The 20,673-nt window shown below is 36.2% G+C and overlaps 1 protein-coding gene across 3 annotated transcripts in view; it reads right to left on the minus strand.

Moving 5' to 3' along the window:
* CSMD3 (CUB and Sushi multiple domains 3) overlaps positions 1-20,673 on the minus strand; it is a 611,954-nt gene that overhangs the window by 480,368 nt on the left and 110,913 nt on the right. For all 3 annotated transcript variants that reach the window (XM_061994596.1, XM_061994595.1, XM_061994594.1), the window contains exon 3: positions 15,720-15,832. In XM_061994596.1, coding sequence (XP_061850580.1) covers positions 15,720-15,832 — 113 coding nt within the window. The remainder of the gene's footprint in view (positions 1-15,719; positions 15,833-20,673) is intronic.

The raw sequence follows: 20,673 nt of genomic DNA on the forward strand, positions 1-20,673 counted from the left end.
AAAATGTGTCACCCCTATCCTCTTGACATACACCTTTTAAATACTTGTAAGTATTAATGAAGTCTCCTCTCAGTCTTCTCTTATTCAGGCTGAACAACTCCAGTTCCCACAGCCTTTCCTCATATGGAAGATGCTCCACTCCCCTGATCATCTTGGTGGCCCTGCGCTGGACTCTCTTCAGAAGTTCCCTGTTCCTTTTGAGCTGGGGAGCCCAGAACTGGACACAGGACTCCAGATGAGGTCTCACCAGGGCAGAGTAGAGGGGGAGAAGAACCTCCCTCTACCTGCTGGCCACACACTAGTTGATGCATCCCAGGATGCCATTGGCCGTCTTGGCTTGTGTTTAGTTTGTTATCAACGAGGACTCCCAAGTCTCTCTCTCCAGAGCTGCTCTTCAGCAGGTCAATCCCCAGCCCGTACTGGTGCATGAGGTTGTTCCTTCCCAGATGCAGGACACTGCACTTGTCCTTGTTAAATCTCATGACCTTCCTCTCTGACTTCTTTTCTGTTATCATCATTCAAGATTTTCTTCTTTTGATTTCTTTTGTGCAATTAACTGCTTTGTTTTTAGCATTTTAAAATAAATTGATATAATTTTAATAAATATTACATTATAATTTAATAGATATGCTGCATTTTAATATTTTATAAATATTATATTATGTTATATTTTAAAAGATGTTATATCAATCATAAATGAATAAATGTATTTAATTTATAATGCTTTAGAAACAGAACTTTTCAAGTGACTGCAGAGCCTTAGAAAATGTCAAGATAGAAGGAGTCTGTATTTCCTTACATCTCAACGATATGTGAAGGTGGAATGTATTTCAGATGTCAGAGTAGTAGTAGTGTGGATGGCAGCAGAAAATTTCTCGATATGAAAATGCTTCATGCCCAGAATAACATTGTAATGAAGATGACATAGCATGTTGTTATTTTAAAACACTTTTTTGTCTATTAATGTCTTATTCTTACAATTTATCTACTTTCTATTAATTAGTAAACTAGAGGGACAGGATGCGGAAAGGAGTAAGCATACAGCACCGTCTTTCATTTCTACATCACTAGTTCAGATCTGGGCACAAACGTACATGTTGTGAAGCCATAGTTTAGTAGTATTACTTTAGTAGTCTGTGGTTTCAAATAATTTTCCCGTTGCACATCTTCATCATAAATTCAACTCCATAACTGCCATTAAGTGCATCAGTATTGATTATCTCTTTAGAAGATGAGAATTGAGTGCTACAAGTGGCAATGCTATCTGGTTCTAAAATAACATTTATTCTTTTGTCAGAACAGTAAGGGAAAGCAACATAAATATTAAATATAATTTTTATTTTTTAAATGATAATCTTTGTGATCATAATGCTTTAATCTTTTCTTTAATAATACAATAAATATGTAAGGTAGTCTCTTATTTTATTTTGAAGCAGAAGAATTGCTTTCTGAAACCAGGTCTGTTCACTTCAGGTGCTGGTTTATGGCAGAGAAACTTCAGAATGTAAAATAAAAAAAAATAAAAGCAATAAGGGCATAAGAATTCAACGAAACTTTAGATACTATTTTGATAAACTTTTTAATGATTATGTTGCCATTTTTTTCAGAAAATTCTTTTTAAAAAATGTCCTGAACATAATGAACTTGTATTTTTAGGGGATGAAAATTTCTATGATTTTAGATCAAAAATTTCTTAAGAATTCTTTACCATTTTCCTTAAGATAAACCTCTTTATTTGAAATAAATTGGTTAGCTTTCAAGTTTTAAAGTATTTCTAATGTACAGATGTATTTAAAAATATTTTGACACAATTTTTCACTTGCATCTATAAAGTGGACCTTATATAAGCAGCTTAGGTAATTTTTAGCTATAACCTGCAACTTATGGTCTATGGGATTTCAGTGGCCTGCTAACAACCATCTAACAAAGCAATGATTTTTTTGTTTTTTCTTTATGTTGTCCAAATAGGGATTCATCAACACAAAAACTGAGTCAAAAGAAAATAGCTCTTCCAGTCAGAAGTCTAATGTTTATTTCTAGTTATGATTACTTTTAACTATTTTAACTTTTTTTTTTCAATTTGTAAGGCATTTGATTGATTATCTATTTAAAATTATTATTTTCTACCATTTGTTAAAGCTATCTAAGTTTACATTGAGGTTTTCTTGAATGACCTTATTGTTTAATGATGAATTGTTTATTAAGAACTCATCGAGAAAGCAAATGTCTTCCAAATTAAACTTCTAACAAATTTTATTTGATTTTAAAAGGCAGAGAATTCCAGATGTGACTAAGCAATTACTCCTCTCTCTTGTAAAAATAAAATAGTGATTATAATCACAGCTAAATGGCTATAATAGTATTGTTCTGGATAATGTCAGTGACTGATATAACCAAATGCTCAAGTTACAGACATTTATTCCCAAGCATTTTACATGTCACAAAATTTGTACTGAGCTTGGTGGGAGCTACTAAATGCTCAACAGTATGAATATCTTATTACTGTTCTGTGTCCAAATCACAGAATCTTAAGGGTTGGAAGGGGCATTGAAAGATCATCTAGTCCAACTCCCCAGTCAGAGCATGACCACCTAGATTAGATCACACAGGGACTCGTCCAGGTGAGCTTGGAATGTTCCTAGAGAAGGAGACTCCACAACCCATCTGGTCAGCCCATTCCAGTGCTCTGTTACCCTCACAGTGAAGAAGTTTCTCCTTGTTTTTTTGGAATCTCTTATGTTCTAGATTGTACCCATTGTCCCTTGTCCTGTCATTGGACATAATTGAGAATAGCCAGGCTCCATCATCCTGACACCCATCCTTTATGTATTTGTAAACACGGACATGTAAAAAACTGGCAAACTTAGAAAAGACTTTACGATGACAAAATGAGCCTGCTGTTAGGTCACAACTTTGTGATAGTTACAACTTTAGTTCTCATCATGAATAAACCTATTCAGCTGTAGAGTTTCCTATCAACTTTTGAAGAGATTTTAAGATTGCATACTGAGCATACTGAACCTATTCTTACAGATTTGCATACTTCGATGTTGATATGGAAGCTCTATCAGATCTAACACAAATTAAGTCCAAAATTCTATCAAGTACCAAATGTGGGTTGAAGGATTCAGACAGGTAGCTCTAGAGGTATGACCGTTGCTTATCACTAGCTCTGTTTTTATGAACTTTATGAATATTTCAAAGTCTGCTATTGTCTATTATTCCTTGAAAAATTCATTGAACTATAACTTAGGGAAAGTATGAAGGAAGAAACTACTTATAAACATGGGGTTGCATTTAATTTGATACTCTAATGATCAGTATATTATTTCCTACAGAATACTGTTTCAACTATATTGAATTGCATTTATTACTATTTGTCTAGACATGGGATCAAAATGTGAAACTTCAATTAGATTGCCTTAAGATTTGTTTTTGCAGGGTATTGTTCGTATCTTAATAATATAACAGTCCAGTAGTTGATGAATATAAGTTCAAAAAGAAAACCTCAAAATCTCTTGGGAAATTTCTTTCAAGACTTGCGGTGTATTTTCAATTTTATTTCATCAAAAATGACATTGAAAATATAAGTAAAATGCTAAAGTAAAGGTTGACATATAATTATGATCTAAAATTAATCACTGGCTTAGTTAAACTTCAATATGAGGCATGTATCAAAATGATAAATTACAGTACCATAACCTGACATTATTTTAAAAGAAATAGATTAAACAGAACATTGAAATAGTAAGTGGACTTTTTCCAGACTAAGGGAGAGACATTTTTTATTCCAATAATTAAATATTTCATAAGGGAGAAGAAATGATAGGTCACTTGTTGTTTTTTAAATTTCAAATAATGATCTTTTTTCAGTTGTTAAAATAAATGAATATATTTCCATTCATTTTGCCCTGAACAAAGTTAGGCATTGTTCTGTGGCTTTCTAATCAATCTGCTTCATTTATTTATTAAAATCTAGCACAGAAAATTTTGCACCCAACAGAAACAACTAAAGCCAACTGGTAGTTATGCCACAATAAAACACTAGGTCTATAATCAAACACATGTGCATTAGTTTTTTTTTCTACAAATGACATGTTATTTTGTAAATGAAAGACCAAGGAAGAAAAATCTACCTAGATGGATTTGTTACATTTTCTCTCTAAAATAGAATAGTAAATTCTTAACAGCAGGAACAATCTTTATGTGCATTTTTACATACTATTAATAATGTTGCACAGTCTTTGAGAAGTACTAGCAGCTAGATACTCTCTCCTGCATTGCACAGACACCAGTGTGCAAGCCAGACCTATAGTTTTGGACAGCGTGCTTCTTGCCTGGAGCCTATACCAATTATTTCACAGAGAAATTGCTATTTGTTGAGCTTCACAACTGCTACTTCATGATATGCAGCCAATCAAACGTTCGTATGGGATTCTGAGGGGAAGAGAGGGAGATAGGATCTCAGGTAGTGTTGGTATCCTTCTTAGTCCTTCTGGTTAGGTGAAAAGCTCTGGCTGTGAGCAAGCATATCCAACAGACCAGTGCCTAGCTGCACGATTGTCTTCAAGGTCTTGTCTCCCTTAATGTCATCTAAGATGAAGTAAGACTGCTAGGAAGAAATGAAAACACTTGATCAAGGCAAAGAAGAACATAACCACAATGAACTTGCTTACCTCAAAAGTAGGGTCCCTAAAAATAGTCTTCCAGGGAACAGATACTTAATTACAGAGTAGAAGAGAAGAACATTGAACGCTGGGTTTAAAGGAACGCTAGGAAGTAGGTAGTAAAATTGGGACACTAGACCTTAAGACATCATTTTTGGATTTATTTGGGGAATTGTAAGGTAGAATCTCATGGGAAGTAATTATGAGGAGGAAGGACAGTCAGAGAGATGTTTGATTTTTTAAAACAGAATCAACTATTTTAAGCGGAAGTGAACTTTGGCAAATGACTCATGAGGCTAACAAGGGAGCTTCATGATGAAATGAAATGGAAAGAAGTACAGACCAAAATAAAAACCTAGAAAAAAATGATAGCTAGCAAGAAAGGAGTATAAAAGTGTTGCTTCAGTACTTAGGAATAAATTGAAGAAGACTAAAGTCCAAGAGACACTAACATTAGTGAGGAACGTTATGGATTATAAAAGAGATTCCACAAGTGTCTTAGTAGCAAAAAGAAGGACAGGGAAAAATGCAAATACATTGGTGAGTGGAGAAGACCACAATGGACAACATGCAAAAGACCAAAGAACTCAATGCCTTTTGTGCATCATTCTTTAAAAGAAGAAACATCTTTATGTATAAGTACAGTTGGGAAGGAGAGAGACACTGAGTATGCAGTAAGAGAGGAATTACATAGAAAATTGAATATAATCATATTCATAGGTTTACCCAAGGGTACTAAAAAGAGCTATCGCACCATAATTGAAAAGCTGCAGTCTGTAATCCACACAAATGAAATATAACGATGTGAAGGGATGTAAAGTGGCCACTGCCTTAGCCAGTTTTCTCTGGCCCAAATGCAATAGCACAGGTTGGTGCACCTTGAGACTCAGGTCAATGGACCTTGTTGATACTTTCCCATTTGCAGTTTTAACCAGTTGCACAGCTGAGAAAATATCCCAGAGAAACATACAGACAAACATAAGTGAGTGACATGATCTGCTACAGACTTCCACAGACAAGGTGTTGCTGATAGCTGATATCACAGGCCAGTGACACCTATACCCCTTCTGACTCCAGTAGCTAGCATTCAGATCTTGAAGGCTTCACACACAGAAGACAGAGTAAGATGGCACTGTGAGTTAAAAAATTATTAATAAGAAGACAGGACAGGTCATGGTGATCAAGTGCAGGACTCAGCCAGACAAGCATACTGACCAGAACCATTATTCACACAGATATCACAACATTCACAAAATAATGAATAGCACAAAATAATTTGTGATTTAACTTAATACTTTGTGTTAAGACTTTAAAAAACATATTAAAGAGAAAGAATGCTTTGAATAATGTGCTTTTACTGCAGTGTTTAAGAATAAAGCAATTACAGAGACATGGTTGGACACCTCTCGTGACTAGAGCACAGTCATAGATGGCTATGTGTTATTTAGAAAAGACAGGCAAGCAACAGGTGAGGGGTGGGAGCTGCTCTCTATGTGAGAGTACCTTGAGCTCTGCCTGGGTGGGGATGAGGGGTGGATTGAGTGTTTATGGGTGATAATTATTAAGGGTCAGGGTAGTGTGGATGATTGTACTTCGGGAGTTTACTACAGGTCATCTGATCAGAAAGAGGAAGTGTATGAGGTCTTCTACAAACAGATGAGAGCTGCCTCAAATTCACCATCCCTGGTCCTCATGGGAGACTTTTGCTGGCAAATCCACTCAGTCAAGCACACACAGTCGAGGGGGTTCCTGCAGAATGTTGATGACAACTTCCTATCACGGGTGGTCAAGGAGCCAACAAGAAGAGGTGTGCTGCTGGACCTTGTACTGACAAATAAAGAAGGTCTGGTTGGGGATGTGAAGGCTAGAGGCAACCATGGCTGCAGTGACCATGAGATGATGGAGTTAAAGATCCTGTGTAGAAAAAGCAGGATACTGAGACAGATTGTGACTCTGGACTTCAGGCAAGTTGAATTCGATGTCTTCGAAGACTTGTGTGGAAGAATCTCACGGGATAGGACTCTCGATAGTAGGAGTGCCCAAGAAAGGTGTTCAAACTTCAAGCACCACTTCCTCCAAACTCAATGTGTCCCCACAAGTAGAAAAGCAGGAAAGCAGGCAAGAGGCCTACATGAATGAACAGAGAACTACTGGAATTACTCAAGGAGAAGAAAGAAGTCTATGTCAGGGGAAAAAAGAGTCTGGTTGCTTGGAAATACTATAGGAACATTGCTAGAGTATGCAGGCACAAAACCAGGAAGGCCACAGCCCTTTTGTAATTAAAACTGACAAGGTAAGTAAAGGAAAACAAGAAGGGCTTTTTCAAATATATCAGCAGCAAAAAAATCTTTAGGGAGAATATGAACTCTCTGACGAACAAAGAGGGTGCCCTGGTGACAGAGCAAACAGACTACTGAATGCCTTCTTTGCTTCAGTCTTCACTGCCAAGCCCAGTCCCTGGAGGATAGTAGAATAGTCTGAAGAACAGAAGACTTTCCCTTGGTGGACAAGGATGAGGTATGAGGCCTGTTGAGTAAGCTTAACACCCATAAATCTATGGGACCTGAGGGGATGCATCCATGAGTGCTGAGAGAACTGTCTGAAGTTATTGCTAAGCCACTCTCCATGATTTTCAATCAATTGTGGAGGACTGGAGAGGTGCCGATTGGAGGAAGGCTAGTTTCACTCCAGTTTTCAAAAAAGCCAAGGAGGACTGTGGAAACTCCAGGTTGGTCAGCTTTACCTCCATCCCCGGAAAGCTGATAGAACAACTCATCCTGGATGCCATCTCAAAATACATGAAGGAAAAGATGGTTATCAGGGAAATCAACAAAGATTCACCAAGGGGAAATCCTGTTTGACCAAACTGAGAGCCTTCTATGAGAGTATAACTGATCAGTTAGATGAGGGGAGAGCAGCAGATGTCACCTACCTTGACTTCAGCATAGGCTTTTGACACTGTCTCCCATAACATCCTTCATCAGAAAGCTCAGGCAGTGTGGCTTGGATGAGTGGACAGTGAGGTGGGTTGAGAGCTGGCTGAATGACAGAGCCCAGAGGGTGGTGATCAATGGCACAGAATCGAGTTGGAGGCCTGTGGCCAGTGGAGTTCCACAGGGATCAGTTCTGGGGCCAGTCTTGTTCAACATCTTCATCAACGACCTGGATGAGGGGACAGAGTGTACCCTCAGCAAGTTCCCTGATGGCACCAAACTGGGAGGACTGGCTGGTTCCCCAGAAGGCTGTGCTGCCATTCAGTGGGATCTCGACCGGCTGGAGAGTTGGGCAGAGAGGAACCTCAGGAGGTTCAACAAGGACAAGTGCAGAGTCCTGCATCTGGGAAGGAACAACCCCATGCACCAATACAGGCTGGGGATTGACCTGCTGGGGAGTAGTTCTGCAGAGAGAGAGATCTGGGAATCCTGATTAGTAATAAACTGGACATGAGACAGCAATGTCCCTTGTGGCCAAGAAGGCCAATGGCATTCTGGGATGCATCAAGAAGAGTGTGGCCAGCAGGTTGAGGTAGGTTTTCCCTCTTGAAACAGGCTGCCCAGGGAGCTTGTGGAGTCTTCCTCTTTGGAGATTTTCAAAATCTGCCTGGATGTGTTCCTGTGTGACCTGATCTAGGTGGACCTGCATTGGCAAAGGAGTTGGAGTAGATGATCTCTAAATGTCCCTTCATACCCCTACCATTTTATCATTCTGTGATTCGAATGGATATAGTTGGTATATCTTCCTTCCCTAGTTTATATTTCAAGACCAGAAGGACATGCTAGATAATTTTACATGACTTCCTAGACCATGTGCTGGATACTCATACATTGAGTCAAAACAAAGATACTCCAGCACTTTTTTTTTTTCTTGTTATCAAACAAGTTGAATGAAAGTAAAAGTTCAGAATTTATATTTTTTGTTATATTTATTATGTTTCTTTGGTAGACTATGTTTCATTTTCAAAACATGAGTTTCCACAATGAATATATCTGTTTAGTTAATTTAAACATTCTCTATTTAACATTTTCCTTTCATGTCATTATGTACTTTTTTTTCAGAAATAGTAGGCAAGCTCAACTGAATTTTATTTTTATTGAGGGTTTGCTGAAGCAATTTTATGACAGTGATCATCCATACCCAAAATAGCTTTGTCAAAATCTGAACAAAGCCAACATAAAAGCCTGTAGTATCTGTCAGGTAGTAGACCAAGTGACAACTTTACACATTAAAGTCTTTGGTTATGCAATTTCAGCCTGGAAAACAACTTCTGAGTAGACTGTTTTTTAGAGACCACTTCAAAAATAAACAAGAATTCATTAGTACTCATTTAAATTTTTATATTAAGATAGCAGTGATATTATTAGCTTAATATAGCTAGTTCTTCATGAACCTTACCTAAATCCAAGGTTTAGGTTATGTGTAACTGTATTTTTGAATTGTGATATGCAGAAGGGCTAAAAATAGATTATCCTATTTGTTCACATTTTCTAGCTGTATACCAACTGCCAAAATTATTTTTAGCATCCACATCCTTGTACATTTAAGTCCTAGTAGTATTTCTGATCTACTTGCCTCAATAATCCTGTACATCAGCTACTAATTTTTCTTAATTTTGCTGAAAGAAATGCACGATAGGACCCTAGAAGTTGCTGGATGAAAATACTATTCTGTTAATAAACACCATCTGCTGCCTTCTTTTCTAACCCCCACCCCTTATCCAGAAATTGAGATTAATCTTGAAATTTTTAACATTTCTCTCAAAACTCTCTCAAAAGAATTTCAGGTGAATTGATGAATTTCTGTAGCACCACACCAGTGCAAACACAAAGACCATTTCATTATTAATAGTGTGCAATAATTCAGCTTTATAATTTAGATTTAAAAAGAGGTGTAGAGGTACAAAACAGATAAAACTGTATTTCATAGATCCATACATATTATGTAATATTTGTATATGCTATAAATAATTACAATTCATCTCCAGGACATTCAGAGTTTTCTCTAGAAGAAAAATTTATATTCTTTTTTCCTTCCTCTTGATCAATAGGATAGTACAAAAGTTTCAATCACATTTATCTTGAATAAAGATTGACGTGAATAAATTACAGCAATAAACTTTTTGATAATCTTAACAATGTCAGCTGCCTGTTTGATTGCTATAAAATAATTCAATAAGAACAAAAGGAAGCACTGTTCAAAGCAGAATTAGGTTCACTGAAGCCCTTTACTGTATGGGCCAAACTGCTATGCTGTTTTCTTTCTTAGCAGCTGTATTTTCCCTCCCATGCTCCCAGTGAATAAAGCTGCTTATGTATCTTCAGGACAACAGGAAATAGGAAAGTGCATTGAATTATTCTATTATGAAATAGAAATAATCTTGTCAAAAATAAAATGAAAAAGACACAGCTGCAGTGTGACTTGGCATAAATGATCAAATAAAGGATTAAGTGTAGTATTTCTTTTCTCGACATTGATATTCGTATGTGTTACACAGACCCTGAAAGTTATCAAAAAAAAAAACCCAAACAAAACAAAAAGATGTCAGGAGCCTCTCCAGAAAATCCAGCCATGGAATCAGAAGAGTTATAACTCCCTCATTCCTCATTCCAGCCAGCAAACTTGTGTCTCTAGATGGTAATTAAATGATACATTGCTGCTGGTAATACTACAGCTCTTTTTTTTTCTTAAAGTCCTTCAATTTTCAATGTATCTCACCATTTTCTGTTGTAACAGTAAGTGGATTCTTTTTCTTTTGAATAATGTTTCATTTTTCTCTCATTAAATCCTTTTTCTTTAGGGATACTGTGCAATATGGATAGGCTATATGTATGTATATAAAAATAACTTCCTTCTCCAACTGATAGAAGAGTCAATGAGGAGAGCTGTTATGCTGGACCTTGTTCTCATCAATGATGAAGGGCTGGTGGGGAATGTGAAGCTCAAGAGCAGCCTTTGCTGTAGTGACCATGAAATGGTAGAGTGCAAGATCCTTAGAACAGCAAGAAGGTGCACAGAAAGCTCTGTACCCTGGACTTCAGGAGAGAAAACTGGGCTCTTCAGGGAACTGCTTGGTAGAGTACCATGGGATAATGTCCTGGAGGGAAGAGGGCCCCAAGAAAGCTGATTAATATTCAAGGATCACCTCTCCCAAGTTCAGGTACAGCTAATTGCAACAGAAAGGAAGCCAGGCAAAAACACCAGGAGGCTTGTATGGATGAGCAAAAATGTTCTGGGCAAACTGAAACACAAAAAGCAAGCCTACAGAGGATGGAAACAAGGACAAATAGCCTGGGAGGAATACAAAGAAATTGTCTGAATGGATAGCAATCAGATTAGGAAAGCTAAAATTCCAGTAGAGTTAAATCTGGCCAATAATGTCAAGTTGGTGATAAAATGAAGAGAAGGGAAAATGTGGACCCTCTCTTGAAGGAAGCCAGAGACTTAGACTGCATCAAAAGAAGAGTGGCCAGCAGGATGAAGGAGGTAAATCAGCCCCTCTGCTCTGATGAGATCTCACCTGCAGGACTACATCCAGCTCTGGGACCTCTAATATCAGAAGGACATAGCCCTGTTGGAGCAAGCCCAGAAGAGAGCCATGAAGATGATGAGTGGACTGGAGCACCTCTCCTAGTAAGACAAGTTGAAAGAATTGGGGTTGTTCAGCTTGGAGAAGAGAAGGCTCTGGGGAAACCTTGTAGTAGCCTTCTAGTAACTAAAGAGAGTCTACAAGAAAGCCTGAGAGGGACTTTTTACAAGGGACAAAGAGTAATTGCTTGAAACTGAAAGGGGATAGATACATATCAGAAAAAAAGAGGTAGTTCTTCCCTGGGAGGTGGTTGCCCTGAAGGACTTTGGATGCCATATCCCTAAAAGTGTCCAAGGCCAGGTTAGACAGGAATTTGTGCAACCTGGTCTAGTGGAAGATGTCACTTCCCATGGCAGGGGGATTGAGACAAGATGATCCTTAAGGCTCCTTCCAGACCAAACCATTCTATGATTCTCTGATGTCTCTCTATTAGATGTTTTCTTTCCCAAATAACAGAGAAACTGACTATAAAGAAGCATAGGTACAATAATACCAAAGCTAACTCAAATGTGCCACTTGATTATCATAGAATCATAGAATGGTAGGGTTGGAAGGGACCTTTAGAGATCATCTAGTCCAACTCCTCTGCAGAAGTAGGTTCCCCTAGATCAGGTCACATAGGAACAAGTCCAAGCGGGTCTTGAAGACCTCCAAGGAAGGAGATTCCACAACTCTTCTGGGCAAGGAAAGGAAAGAAAGAGGAAGAGGATTGAGAGATCAAGGATACAGATTATGGCTTACGATATTAATGGTAGAAGGCCAGAGAGGATATTTCTGTGGTCTGTCATGTACTTAATTTGACTAGATGCAGGAGCTTACATGTGACTATCTAGCATAATAGTTCTATTGATATATCATTTTATATCTTTTCATGCATTTTTTTTTATTCTCAGGATATCAGAAAGTTTATGTTTCTTTATGTTATATTCAAGAAATTCCACAGTAGATTTGTAGTTTCTACAGATTCTACTGGGTACTATAGAGTTTCTTTTTAACTTTCAGCTCAACTGTAAATATGACTAGAAGGAAGGGAGGTCAAAGAAAGAGACATTGTTGGACTGTTTATTTGAATCTTTTTGGGAGGAGTTAGGGTAATTTTTAAGGTAGTGAACAGTAATATATCCCATATAGCTGTCTCTCTATGTCTTTTATTTCCAAATATTTCACAGGAAATGAAATTATACATTCCTTCTTTTTCAAATCACACCTGGATGCAATCCTTGGAGATATATGTCTCTACTGCTCACCCTGCCTTCTCTTGCTATCTCTCTATCATTTTGTATTATTGCAATGATAGGTTGCTAATCATTTCTGTCTTAGCTTTCGAATTACAAATCCATAAGGAAGCACTTAAGTATGTGGTCTGATATTTAGGGGTACTAAGTATGCAGATGTTTCATCAGGAAGCTAAAAACTAGCTACTGGGCAATCACAATTGGATACTAGGTAGAAGAAGATCTGAAAATGTTGATTGCAGGGTTATACACATTCACAAAGAGTACAAGAACAGAAATGGAGATTGCCTTGAAATGATTATCATTTAAATACATCTATTCTTCCACATCAAGGAACGATGCGTGAAATGAATGTAGCATAATGAGTTTTCATTTCTTTGCTAGCTGGGTATAAAGACAGGTAACTTCATACAGACTCAGAAAACTGGAATTGAAATATAAATTTGATCACTTAATGAAGCTGCTTTGATGCAGCTCTTAAGCAGATCTGTCCATGGGAAGGGAAACTCCAGTGAACTGAGACTCTGGAGTCTAGCCTAACTTCTTCCAATATTCCTCATTTTTCAAAATAAAGCCATTGGATTCAAAAGACGTGAGTATCAAATTCTTGGCCACAAGGGCACATTGCTGGCTCATATTTGGTTTCCTGTCAACCAGGACTCCCAGGTCTCTCTCTGCAGAACTGCTTTCCAGCAGGTCAATCCCCAGTCTGTACTGGTTCATGAGGTTGTTCTTCCCCAGATGCAGGACTCTCCAATTGTCCATGAGGTTCAACTTCAACAAGTTTTCAAGACCCGCCTGGACACGTTTCTGTGTTGGCTGATCTAGATTGACTTTCTTCTGTGGGGTGGTTCGACTGGATGATCTCTAAAGGTCCCTTCCAACCCCTACCATTCTATGATTCTATGAAATTCGAAGTAATAAGGTTTATGTTTTGTTCAAAAGTGATTTCTGTGTTTGAAAAGAAAATTTCCTATTTCTCTCAGTGATTTAGAAGCTTCGGTTCTATTAATCAGCATGTCTTTTTTGCCTAAAAGGACACTATGTGAGAATTCAGTCATATGTACAAACTGAACTCCGTTCAAGATAATCCATTTCTGGTTTAATCATTTTCTCTCATAACTGAAATTCATAATATGCTATCTGTTAGCCTTAGTAGTAAAAAACCTTTTTGCAAACAGTATGCAACGATAGCAGGTGATACCATTTATACTGAATTTGAATTTCCCAATTGATTAGATCAAATCAGTGACAAAAAATACTACATATTTTCCTAATATTCATAAGAGGAGTATATACTATATCTTGCATAGTTAAAAACCATAGGAATTTCTATAGAACATTTTGTAATGATGCTGCTGCTGAACAATGTTACTGAACACTTGCAAAATTAACAGACTACAGAGTACAGTGTACAATCTAGCCAAAATCAATGGTACATTTAGCTTGAACTAACAGACAACAAACTATCCGTAATCCAGATAAACCCAGTTACGAATAGCTTGAATTTCTATTTTGTAAATTACCTCCAGCTTGTGTGCAAGCCAGAAAAATGTGTTTAATTGCATAATTTATTTTTATAATAACTCAAGAGACAAGAAAAGCCTGAAAATTGTTTTATGTTTTTCATTTCATATCTTTATATATATACATATAGGAGGGCATTTCTATATGAACTAGCATTTTAAGGCATCATACCTGAAGATAAACAGTGTCAAAGTCTGAATACATTTTACTATGGAGTGGTACTGTGCTGTACTTCTAAGTCAGTGCCCCATTGCATTAAAAGTTTTTTGATATTTACCTAAATATCAAAGTGTTACTCAGCCTGTCACTTTCTCAGAGATCAATTTCTGTTGCAGATGGCTACTGAACAGGGTACAACATTGGCTTCAGAGCTTCTACACACAGTTTACGATAGCTCCTAGATTGTTGACAGAGACAATGTAAGCAGAAAAATCTTTAAAGTCCTTAAATCAAGTTTAAACAAAAAAAAAAAAAAAAGAAAAAAATCCAATCAAACAAACCAAACCAAACAAAGAGAAAAAAAACAGAAGAAAAGAAAAACATAGAAACCATAGTTTGTGTTTATATCCTTGTCTTGATTTAGGCCCATCCAGAGACAAGAGACCATGATTAGCTTAAGTACTACAGACTCTAGAACTCCTGAAAGACAGGGAGGGCTCAATTGCTGCTTATGGTCCCGAACAAAACAAACAAGACTACTCAACTTGAGGAAGGAAATGGAACTTAATTTAATCCACCTCAAACTAAAACATAACCAACAGAAATATGCAACGGAAAAATAATACAGAGTATTATTTGGTGGAGATGCAACCACCTCTTTAAGATCACCTTTCCTCCACCTCTTCTCTCTTTCCAGGCTCAAAGCCTTGAGCCCAGTGTCATTGCCTCCTCCCGGTATAAACAGTGCTGGTCACAGGGAATGAAGGCTGCAGTCAGTCCTTTCCTGATGTCTCTTGCCACTTATTGCACTCCTGAGAAGTTCTCGCCAGTCCTCCCTTGCTTTAGCTCAGAGTCTCCCACACACTGGGCAGCCCTGCACAAGCCACTCTGAAGTGACACTGCAACTCCAGTTCATCTCCTCTGGGTTGGGATCTAAACTGCTCACTCTCTCTAACCTGGAGTCTCCAACTCTCTTCCCTTTTGTCATGGGGTCTCTACTTCTCGTTGTGAGCTGCAAGGATGTCTCTGGTCTGACATCGCTCATTCTGTCCTTTCCTGACTGTGAGGTCCACATGGTCACCTCCATCTTGCCCTCCCCATCCACCTCCTTCCACAGACTTAAAATTCTCATCCTTAAATACTGATCACAGAGGCGTCAGATTGGCCTAGCCAGGCTGGAGGTGGGTCTGAACCCCAGAGAACTCTGCAACCGCAACCCTCTGTTACCAAGCAAAAGCAGCTCCTCACAAAACCATGACAATCCTACAAACACATGCAAGAGTTCATGGCCCCAATATGAAGAAATTGGATTAAAAAAAAAAAAGATGGATTATATACTCCTACCCTTCAAACATGACTAAAGTGAGTTTGATCATAAGCAAGATCCTTCTTGGAACATACATGTGACACTACTAACTTCTGGACTTCAGGAATATTGTACTCACTCATTTACTTAAACATCTGTGTGAAAACTGTAGAAAAGTATGAAAACTGCAACAGAGAAGTAGAAAAATAAAAATCCAGATTCTTTTGTGAAGAATGTCTTACCTTCATAGTAAACTTTAAACCCGTGTGCACTAACTGCAAAGTCACTTGTCAACCGCAGTGAAAATACAGATTTCGTACTTGTCACAGGTGGAGGAAGATGAAATCCTGTTAACCTAAGAAACAAAAAAGCACAACTCATGGTTAGTTGTCTGAAAAAAAAACCTCTGTGACAGATTGCTGTTTCAAAAAATATTTCATCAAGGAAAAGGCAGTTGACTTAAAATAGTGATGGTACTTGCGAAAAGTATTTTCATATAATAGCTCAAGGAATCGGTAAAAAATTTTAACAACTTTCATGCACACTGAGCCAGGTAAGGTACATCATTTTGAAAAAAATTGTACTTAGTAGAGGTGATAATATGATATAGAAACTGGACTTTAAAAATTGTCTAGATTAACAGTAGATTAAAAAAACCCATACCTGCAAACCACTGGTCAATTTCTACTATTTAGGGTTACATTCAAACATCTATTGCAGTCTATGTTTTACACAAACTTTTGTTACAATTTATGGTGAGTGGATTTTCTGAACTAGTATGATGAAAAGAAAAGGACCACAATTCACTTCAGTGAGGGAATTTAAGATTATTTTAGCTATGTACTTTAGCCTCAGAGATGATATTTCTGCTTTCCACTCAAGCAGAAAATCCAAAGGAAAATCATTGTATACTCATAGCACTGCTGTTATGCCCTACTGATACTCAGTTCTACATATTCATTTGACGTATATATGGTAATAATTGCTTTTTCTGCTTCAGGAGAATAACCATATCAGGTTTCATACAAGACCAGAAAAACTCATAGTATTTACCTGTCAAATGTATGTAAAAACCAAGTTGAATAATTTAACTGTATATACTCACCAATGAAATCTAGACATATCCATGGTGTCCATGGTGTGTCAAATTGTATAACAGATTTGGATTATTTGTTTTATTAATAAATAACATTAAATTGTTTTCTTATGTTTGTAGCTAAGCCATAGTTTTATTCATTACTTTGAATTTTGGATTCTAGAAAAATTTACATCAGAAGAGATCTGTGGAGGTCAGATAGTCCACCCTCCTGCTCAAAGTAGTAGAATTAGTTCAGGTTGCTCAGGATTTAAATTTTCCTTTTCTATTCTTAGAAAAAAATTTTTTTTTTTTTCCATACATATATTCATGATAGTGTTCTGATTTACTTTTGTATATGAAATGAAAAATTTAGTGTACACAAGCACAAACAATCTCCAAAACTTTTCACTACTTTGTTAAACATCCACCATGAAACAGCTATTTATTAAATAATATTCACAGAAATATTTGATTTTGTAATATATAAGATTCAAGAACATCCAATTCACAGATTGGTCTGTGGATGTTTTCACCAAAAGGTGTAAACTCTGATGTTTTTTATTGGAAGAAAAGGTAATATATTTTTAATTTTGCTTGAAATGAGTACTGCAAACACCAACAGTGTGTTATGTTTCTTTAATACATTTTCTGCTGCTTATACTGAAATTCAGTCTCAGCCGTGTTCAGAAATTAACTGATAAGTTACATACTGCAATTGTCAGTACTTCTAGACTCACCAGATGGAAGAACAGAGAATGATTAGAAGCCCAGAATTCAAAAGGTCAGGAAATTATTTCCTGAAAAAATTATTGTAACTGCAAAATTAGCATTTTTTAAATGTTTTATTTATTTTTTAATTTTAAGATAACCTTAGAGTTCTGTATAGCATATCAGTAATTTACCATGAGACTTGTTTGCTGTGGCAACTATAAAAACTATTATCTCATTCTCTGATAACTATATACTTGGAATTCTTAATAGATATTCTACATTAATGAATATTATATTGTTGTGCTTTCCTAAGCATTTTTCAGGAACAAAAAAAAACCAACCAAAAACTAAACACAAAACTAAATAGCCTGTCTCTTTTTTCCAGGAAATATTTGTTCATTACCCTATGCTCTTACTGAAAGGCATTGCAATAGCCAAAGTATGCTATTGATTAGAATCAATATGACATGAATGCCAAATGACAAAATAAAATTATAGAATGATGACCAGAAAATTGAAAAACATGAACAAAAGTAGCAATGATGTTTAGAAGTGAATATAAAGATCTATCTGTATGCAACAATTCAGATACAGATATCCAGACACTTATTACTTTTTTTTGTCATTGACATATTTTTAAAGGAACACGTATCTTACTATTGTGGCAAGCACTACAATTCCTCATACAAAATAGTTTATTATTAGAGTAATTTGATAGCATTTCAGGGGTGTGCCTGTCATGATCATCATTATACTGAGTTTACTCAGAAAAGTTCCATTTGTTTCTTTAGTTTGATTGCTATGCTTAAATTTGCATGAAAAATACAAAGGTTTTATTTGTGGTTTAGTGGACACTAAATTAATAAAATCTTTCAGTAAGTAAAAATACAGCAACATTAAAATATCTCTTTATAAAATATGACATATTTTCAAAAAGGAATGTAACAAAAGTTGCTCAGAGAGTTAAAGTAACTTAATACTTGAGTATTATTCATTAAATACCACAGTACATTGACCTCAGAGCTTAAGTCTCATTTGTATGAGAGACTCTACAAATAAAGTCATAAATATTAGCTGGAATAGTTTTCTTTGCCATTTAAAATGAAACATAGCAAGTAAATAATAAATATCTGTAAGATTATCTACGTAAAGTTATAATGCTTTGTAAAATACTTTCAGTATCATATTAATCTGGTAATATTTTTGTAATCACCTCTCTGTAAGAATTAATAGACTGATAACTGGGAGCCAGTGAAAAGGGCATATGAGATGTGACTAAATATCATAGAATCAAAGAGTGGTAGGGGTTGGAAGGGACCTTTAGAAATCATCTAGTCCAACTCCCCTGCTGAAGCAGCTCCACCTAGATCAGGTCACTCTGGAAGGCGCCCAGGTGGGTTTTGAAGACCTCCAAGGAAGGAGACTCCACACTCTTCCTCGGCAGCCTGTGCCAGTGCTCTATCCCCCTCACAGTAAAATAGTTTTTCCTTACGTTTAAATGGAACTTTTTGTGTTCCAGCATTGTTCCATTACCCCTTATCCTGTCACTAGATAAAACAGAAAAAAAGGATGCCCTAACCTCCTGATATCCACCATTTAGATATTTTTAAATATTAATGAGATCCACCTGCAATCGCCTCTTCTCTAAACACCCCCAGTTCCCACAGCCTTTCCTCATAAGGAAAGTACTCCAGTATATGTGTAGAAATAACCCCAAGTAGACTCAAGACTGAAGAGAAGAAAATCTCTATCATCACCATCATATTCTTTGGCAAAGGATTCATTTTGATGGTTGTTAACCAAGACTAACCCCTGGTGACATCTTTATTCTGAGGAATACCAAAAGGGTCATCAGAAGGGTGAGAATGCCACCAGAGAGAAGATTCTAGGAAGTTCCTGTACAATTTTAACTATGTTATAAATGAGATTTTTCCTTAATATTTAGCTACTTGGAGTACGAGTGTTACTAACATTGTAAAGTGGGTTAGTAATAACAACTGATATATTCACTGTTGGCAAAATAAAACAGATTTTTTTTGAACATTCAATATTCTGCAAGTGCAGAAAATTTCCTGATATATAAATATAGTGACTTAAGGATGTGTATTTTCAGCCAAGAGACAAGTTTTGAAGGAATCTGTTTCACATGTCATGAAGTTCTCCGATTCCACCCTTATATGTATTTCAGTAATGGAAAGGATCAAATGGAGTCTGTAACAAAACATTGTCTTAAGGCTGCAATATTTTCTAAATATTCTGTCACTGTTAATTAATATATAGTAAATAAATTCTAAGAAATGTTGTGTTTGAGTCTGTATAAAAGTCTGTGGTATTTTTTTTGTTGTTTTATAAGTGATTGAAAATTACATAATTAACTTCTTTCAAATACCTAATTAAAGTCTGTGTCATTGTGTCTCTTCCTGTGAGTTACTATATTTTAATTCTACTAATGATTTCAAAAAAGGTGCATACAACAGTAAACATTTTAATCTCTGTTTTCCTTTTTAAAAGTAGATTTTAAAATACTCTTACTCCAAGATTAATTATAATCTCTCTCATTGTCTTTCTGTATTGATCTATATCATCATTTTAAAATGACAAGTCATCTTAGATTTATAATTTTTTGCCTTTTAAGGATTCTGACTGGAAATTTTTGGAGTTTCAGCAATCATTTATTTTCTGCATATACTGATCCTTGGGAAAAACCTTTAATCGCATATCAAGTGAATTTTTAGCTACATGCTGGACTTTAAATTCACAAGCCCTTAAGGAAAGACAAGCTCCCAACTGCAGGATCAAATTAGAGCAATCTGTTCATAATTGCAAAGTTAAAATGATGGAAAGCAGTCTTGATTAGTCATACAAAATTGCTCCTAGACAAATTGTTGACTTGAGATTTTAGTGTGATAAATAAAATGACAGCATTTCCTCGTTGCCTGTGTATCATAGCTAATTACTGTTTGACAAAGCATTGATTACCCTTTTAAATATGTAGTTTTAAAAAATTGCATTTTAAAGACTTCACTTTTTTACATGTTCACAAAATTCTATCATTTCCATGGTTTGTGACTGATTTCCAAAGAAAGTTCAGTTCATCTAGAATATTTCAGTTTTGATTAGATGGTATACAAGGAGATTCATCAAATCATTTTTTCAGTGAATTGCAGTCTTTCATTGATCTCAATAAACTTTTTATTAGGACATAGGAAAGTTACACCCCGAAGAGTTCTGGGCTAATCTGAAAGATTATTTAAGCATCAGTTGTTCTATTATGTTTATGAAGGAGTTGAGAAATTAAAATAGTTTAAACCATAGTTGCCTAGAACTCTTATCTTTGCTTTTAAATTAAACCGCGCACCTTTAAAGCAGCTCAGAACACATTAAACCAATGCTTTTCTTCATTCCCT

Source organism: Colius striatus, chromosome 4 (genome assembly GCF_028858725.1).
Source record: "Colius striatus isolate bColStr4 chromosome 4, bColStr4.1.hap1, whole genome shotgun sequence".
NCBI lineage: Eukaryota > Metazoa > Chordata > Aves > Coliiformes > Coliidae > Colius > Colius striatus.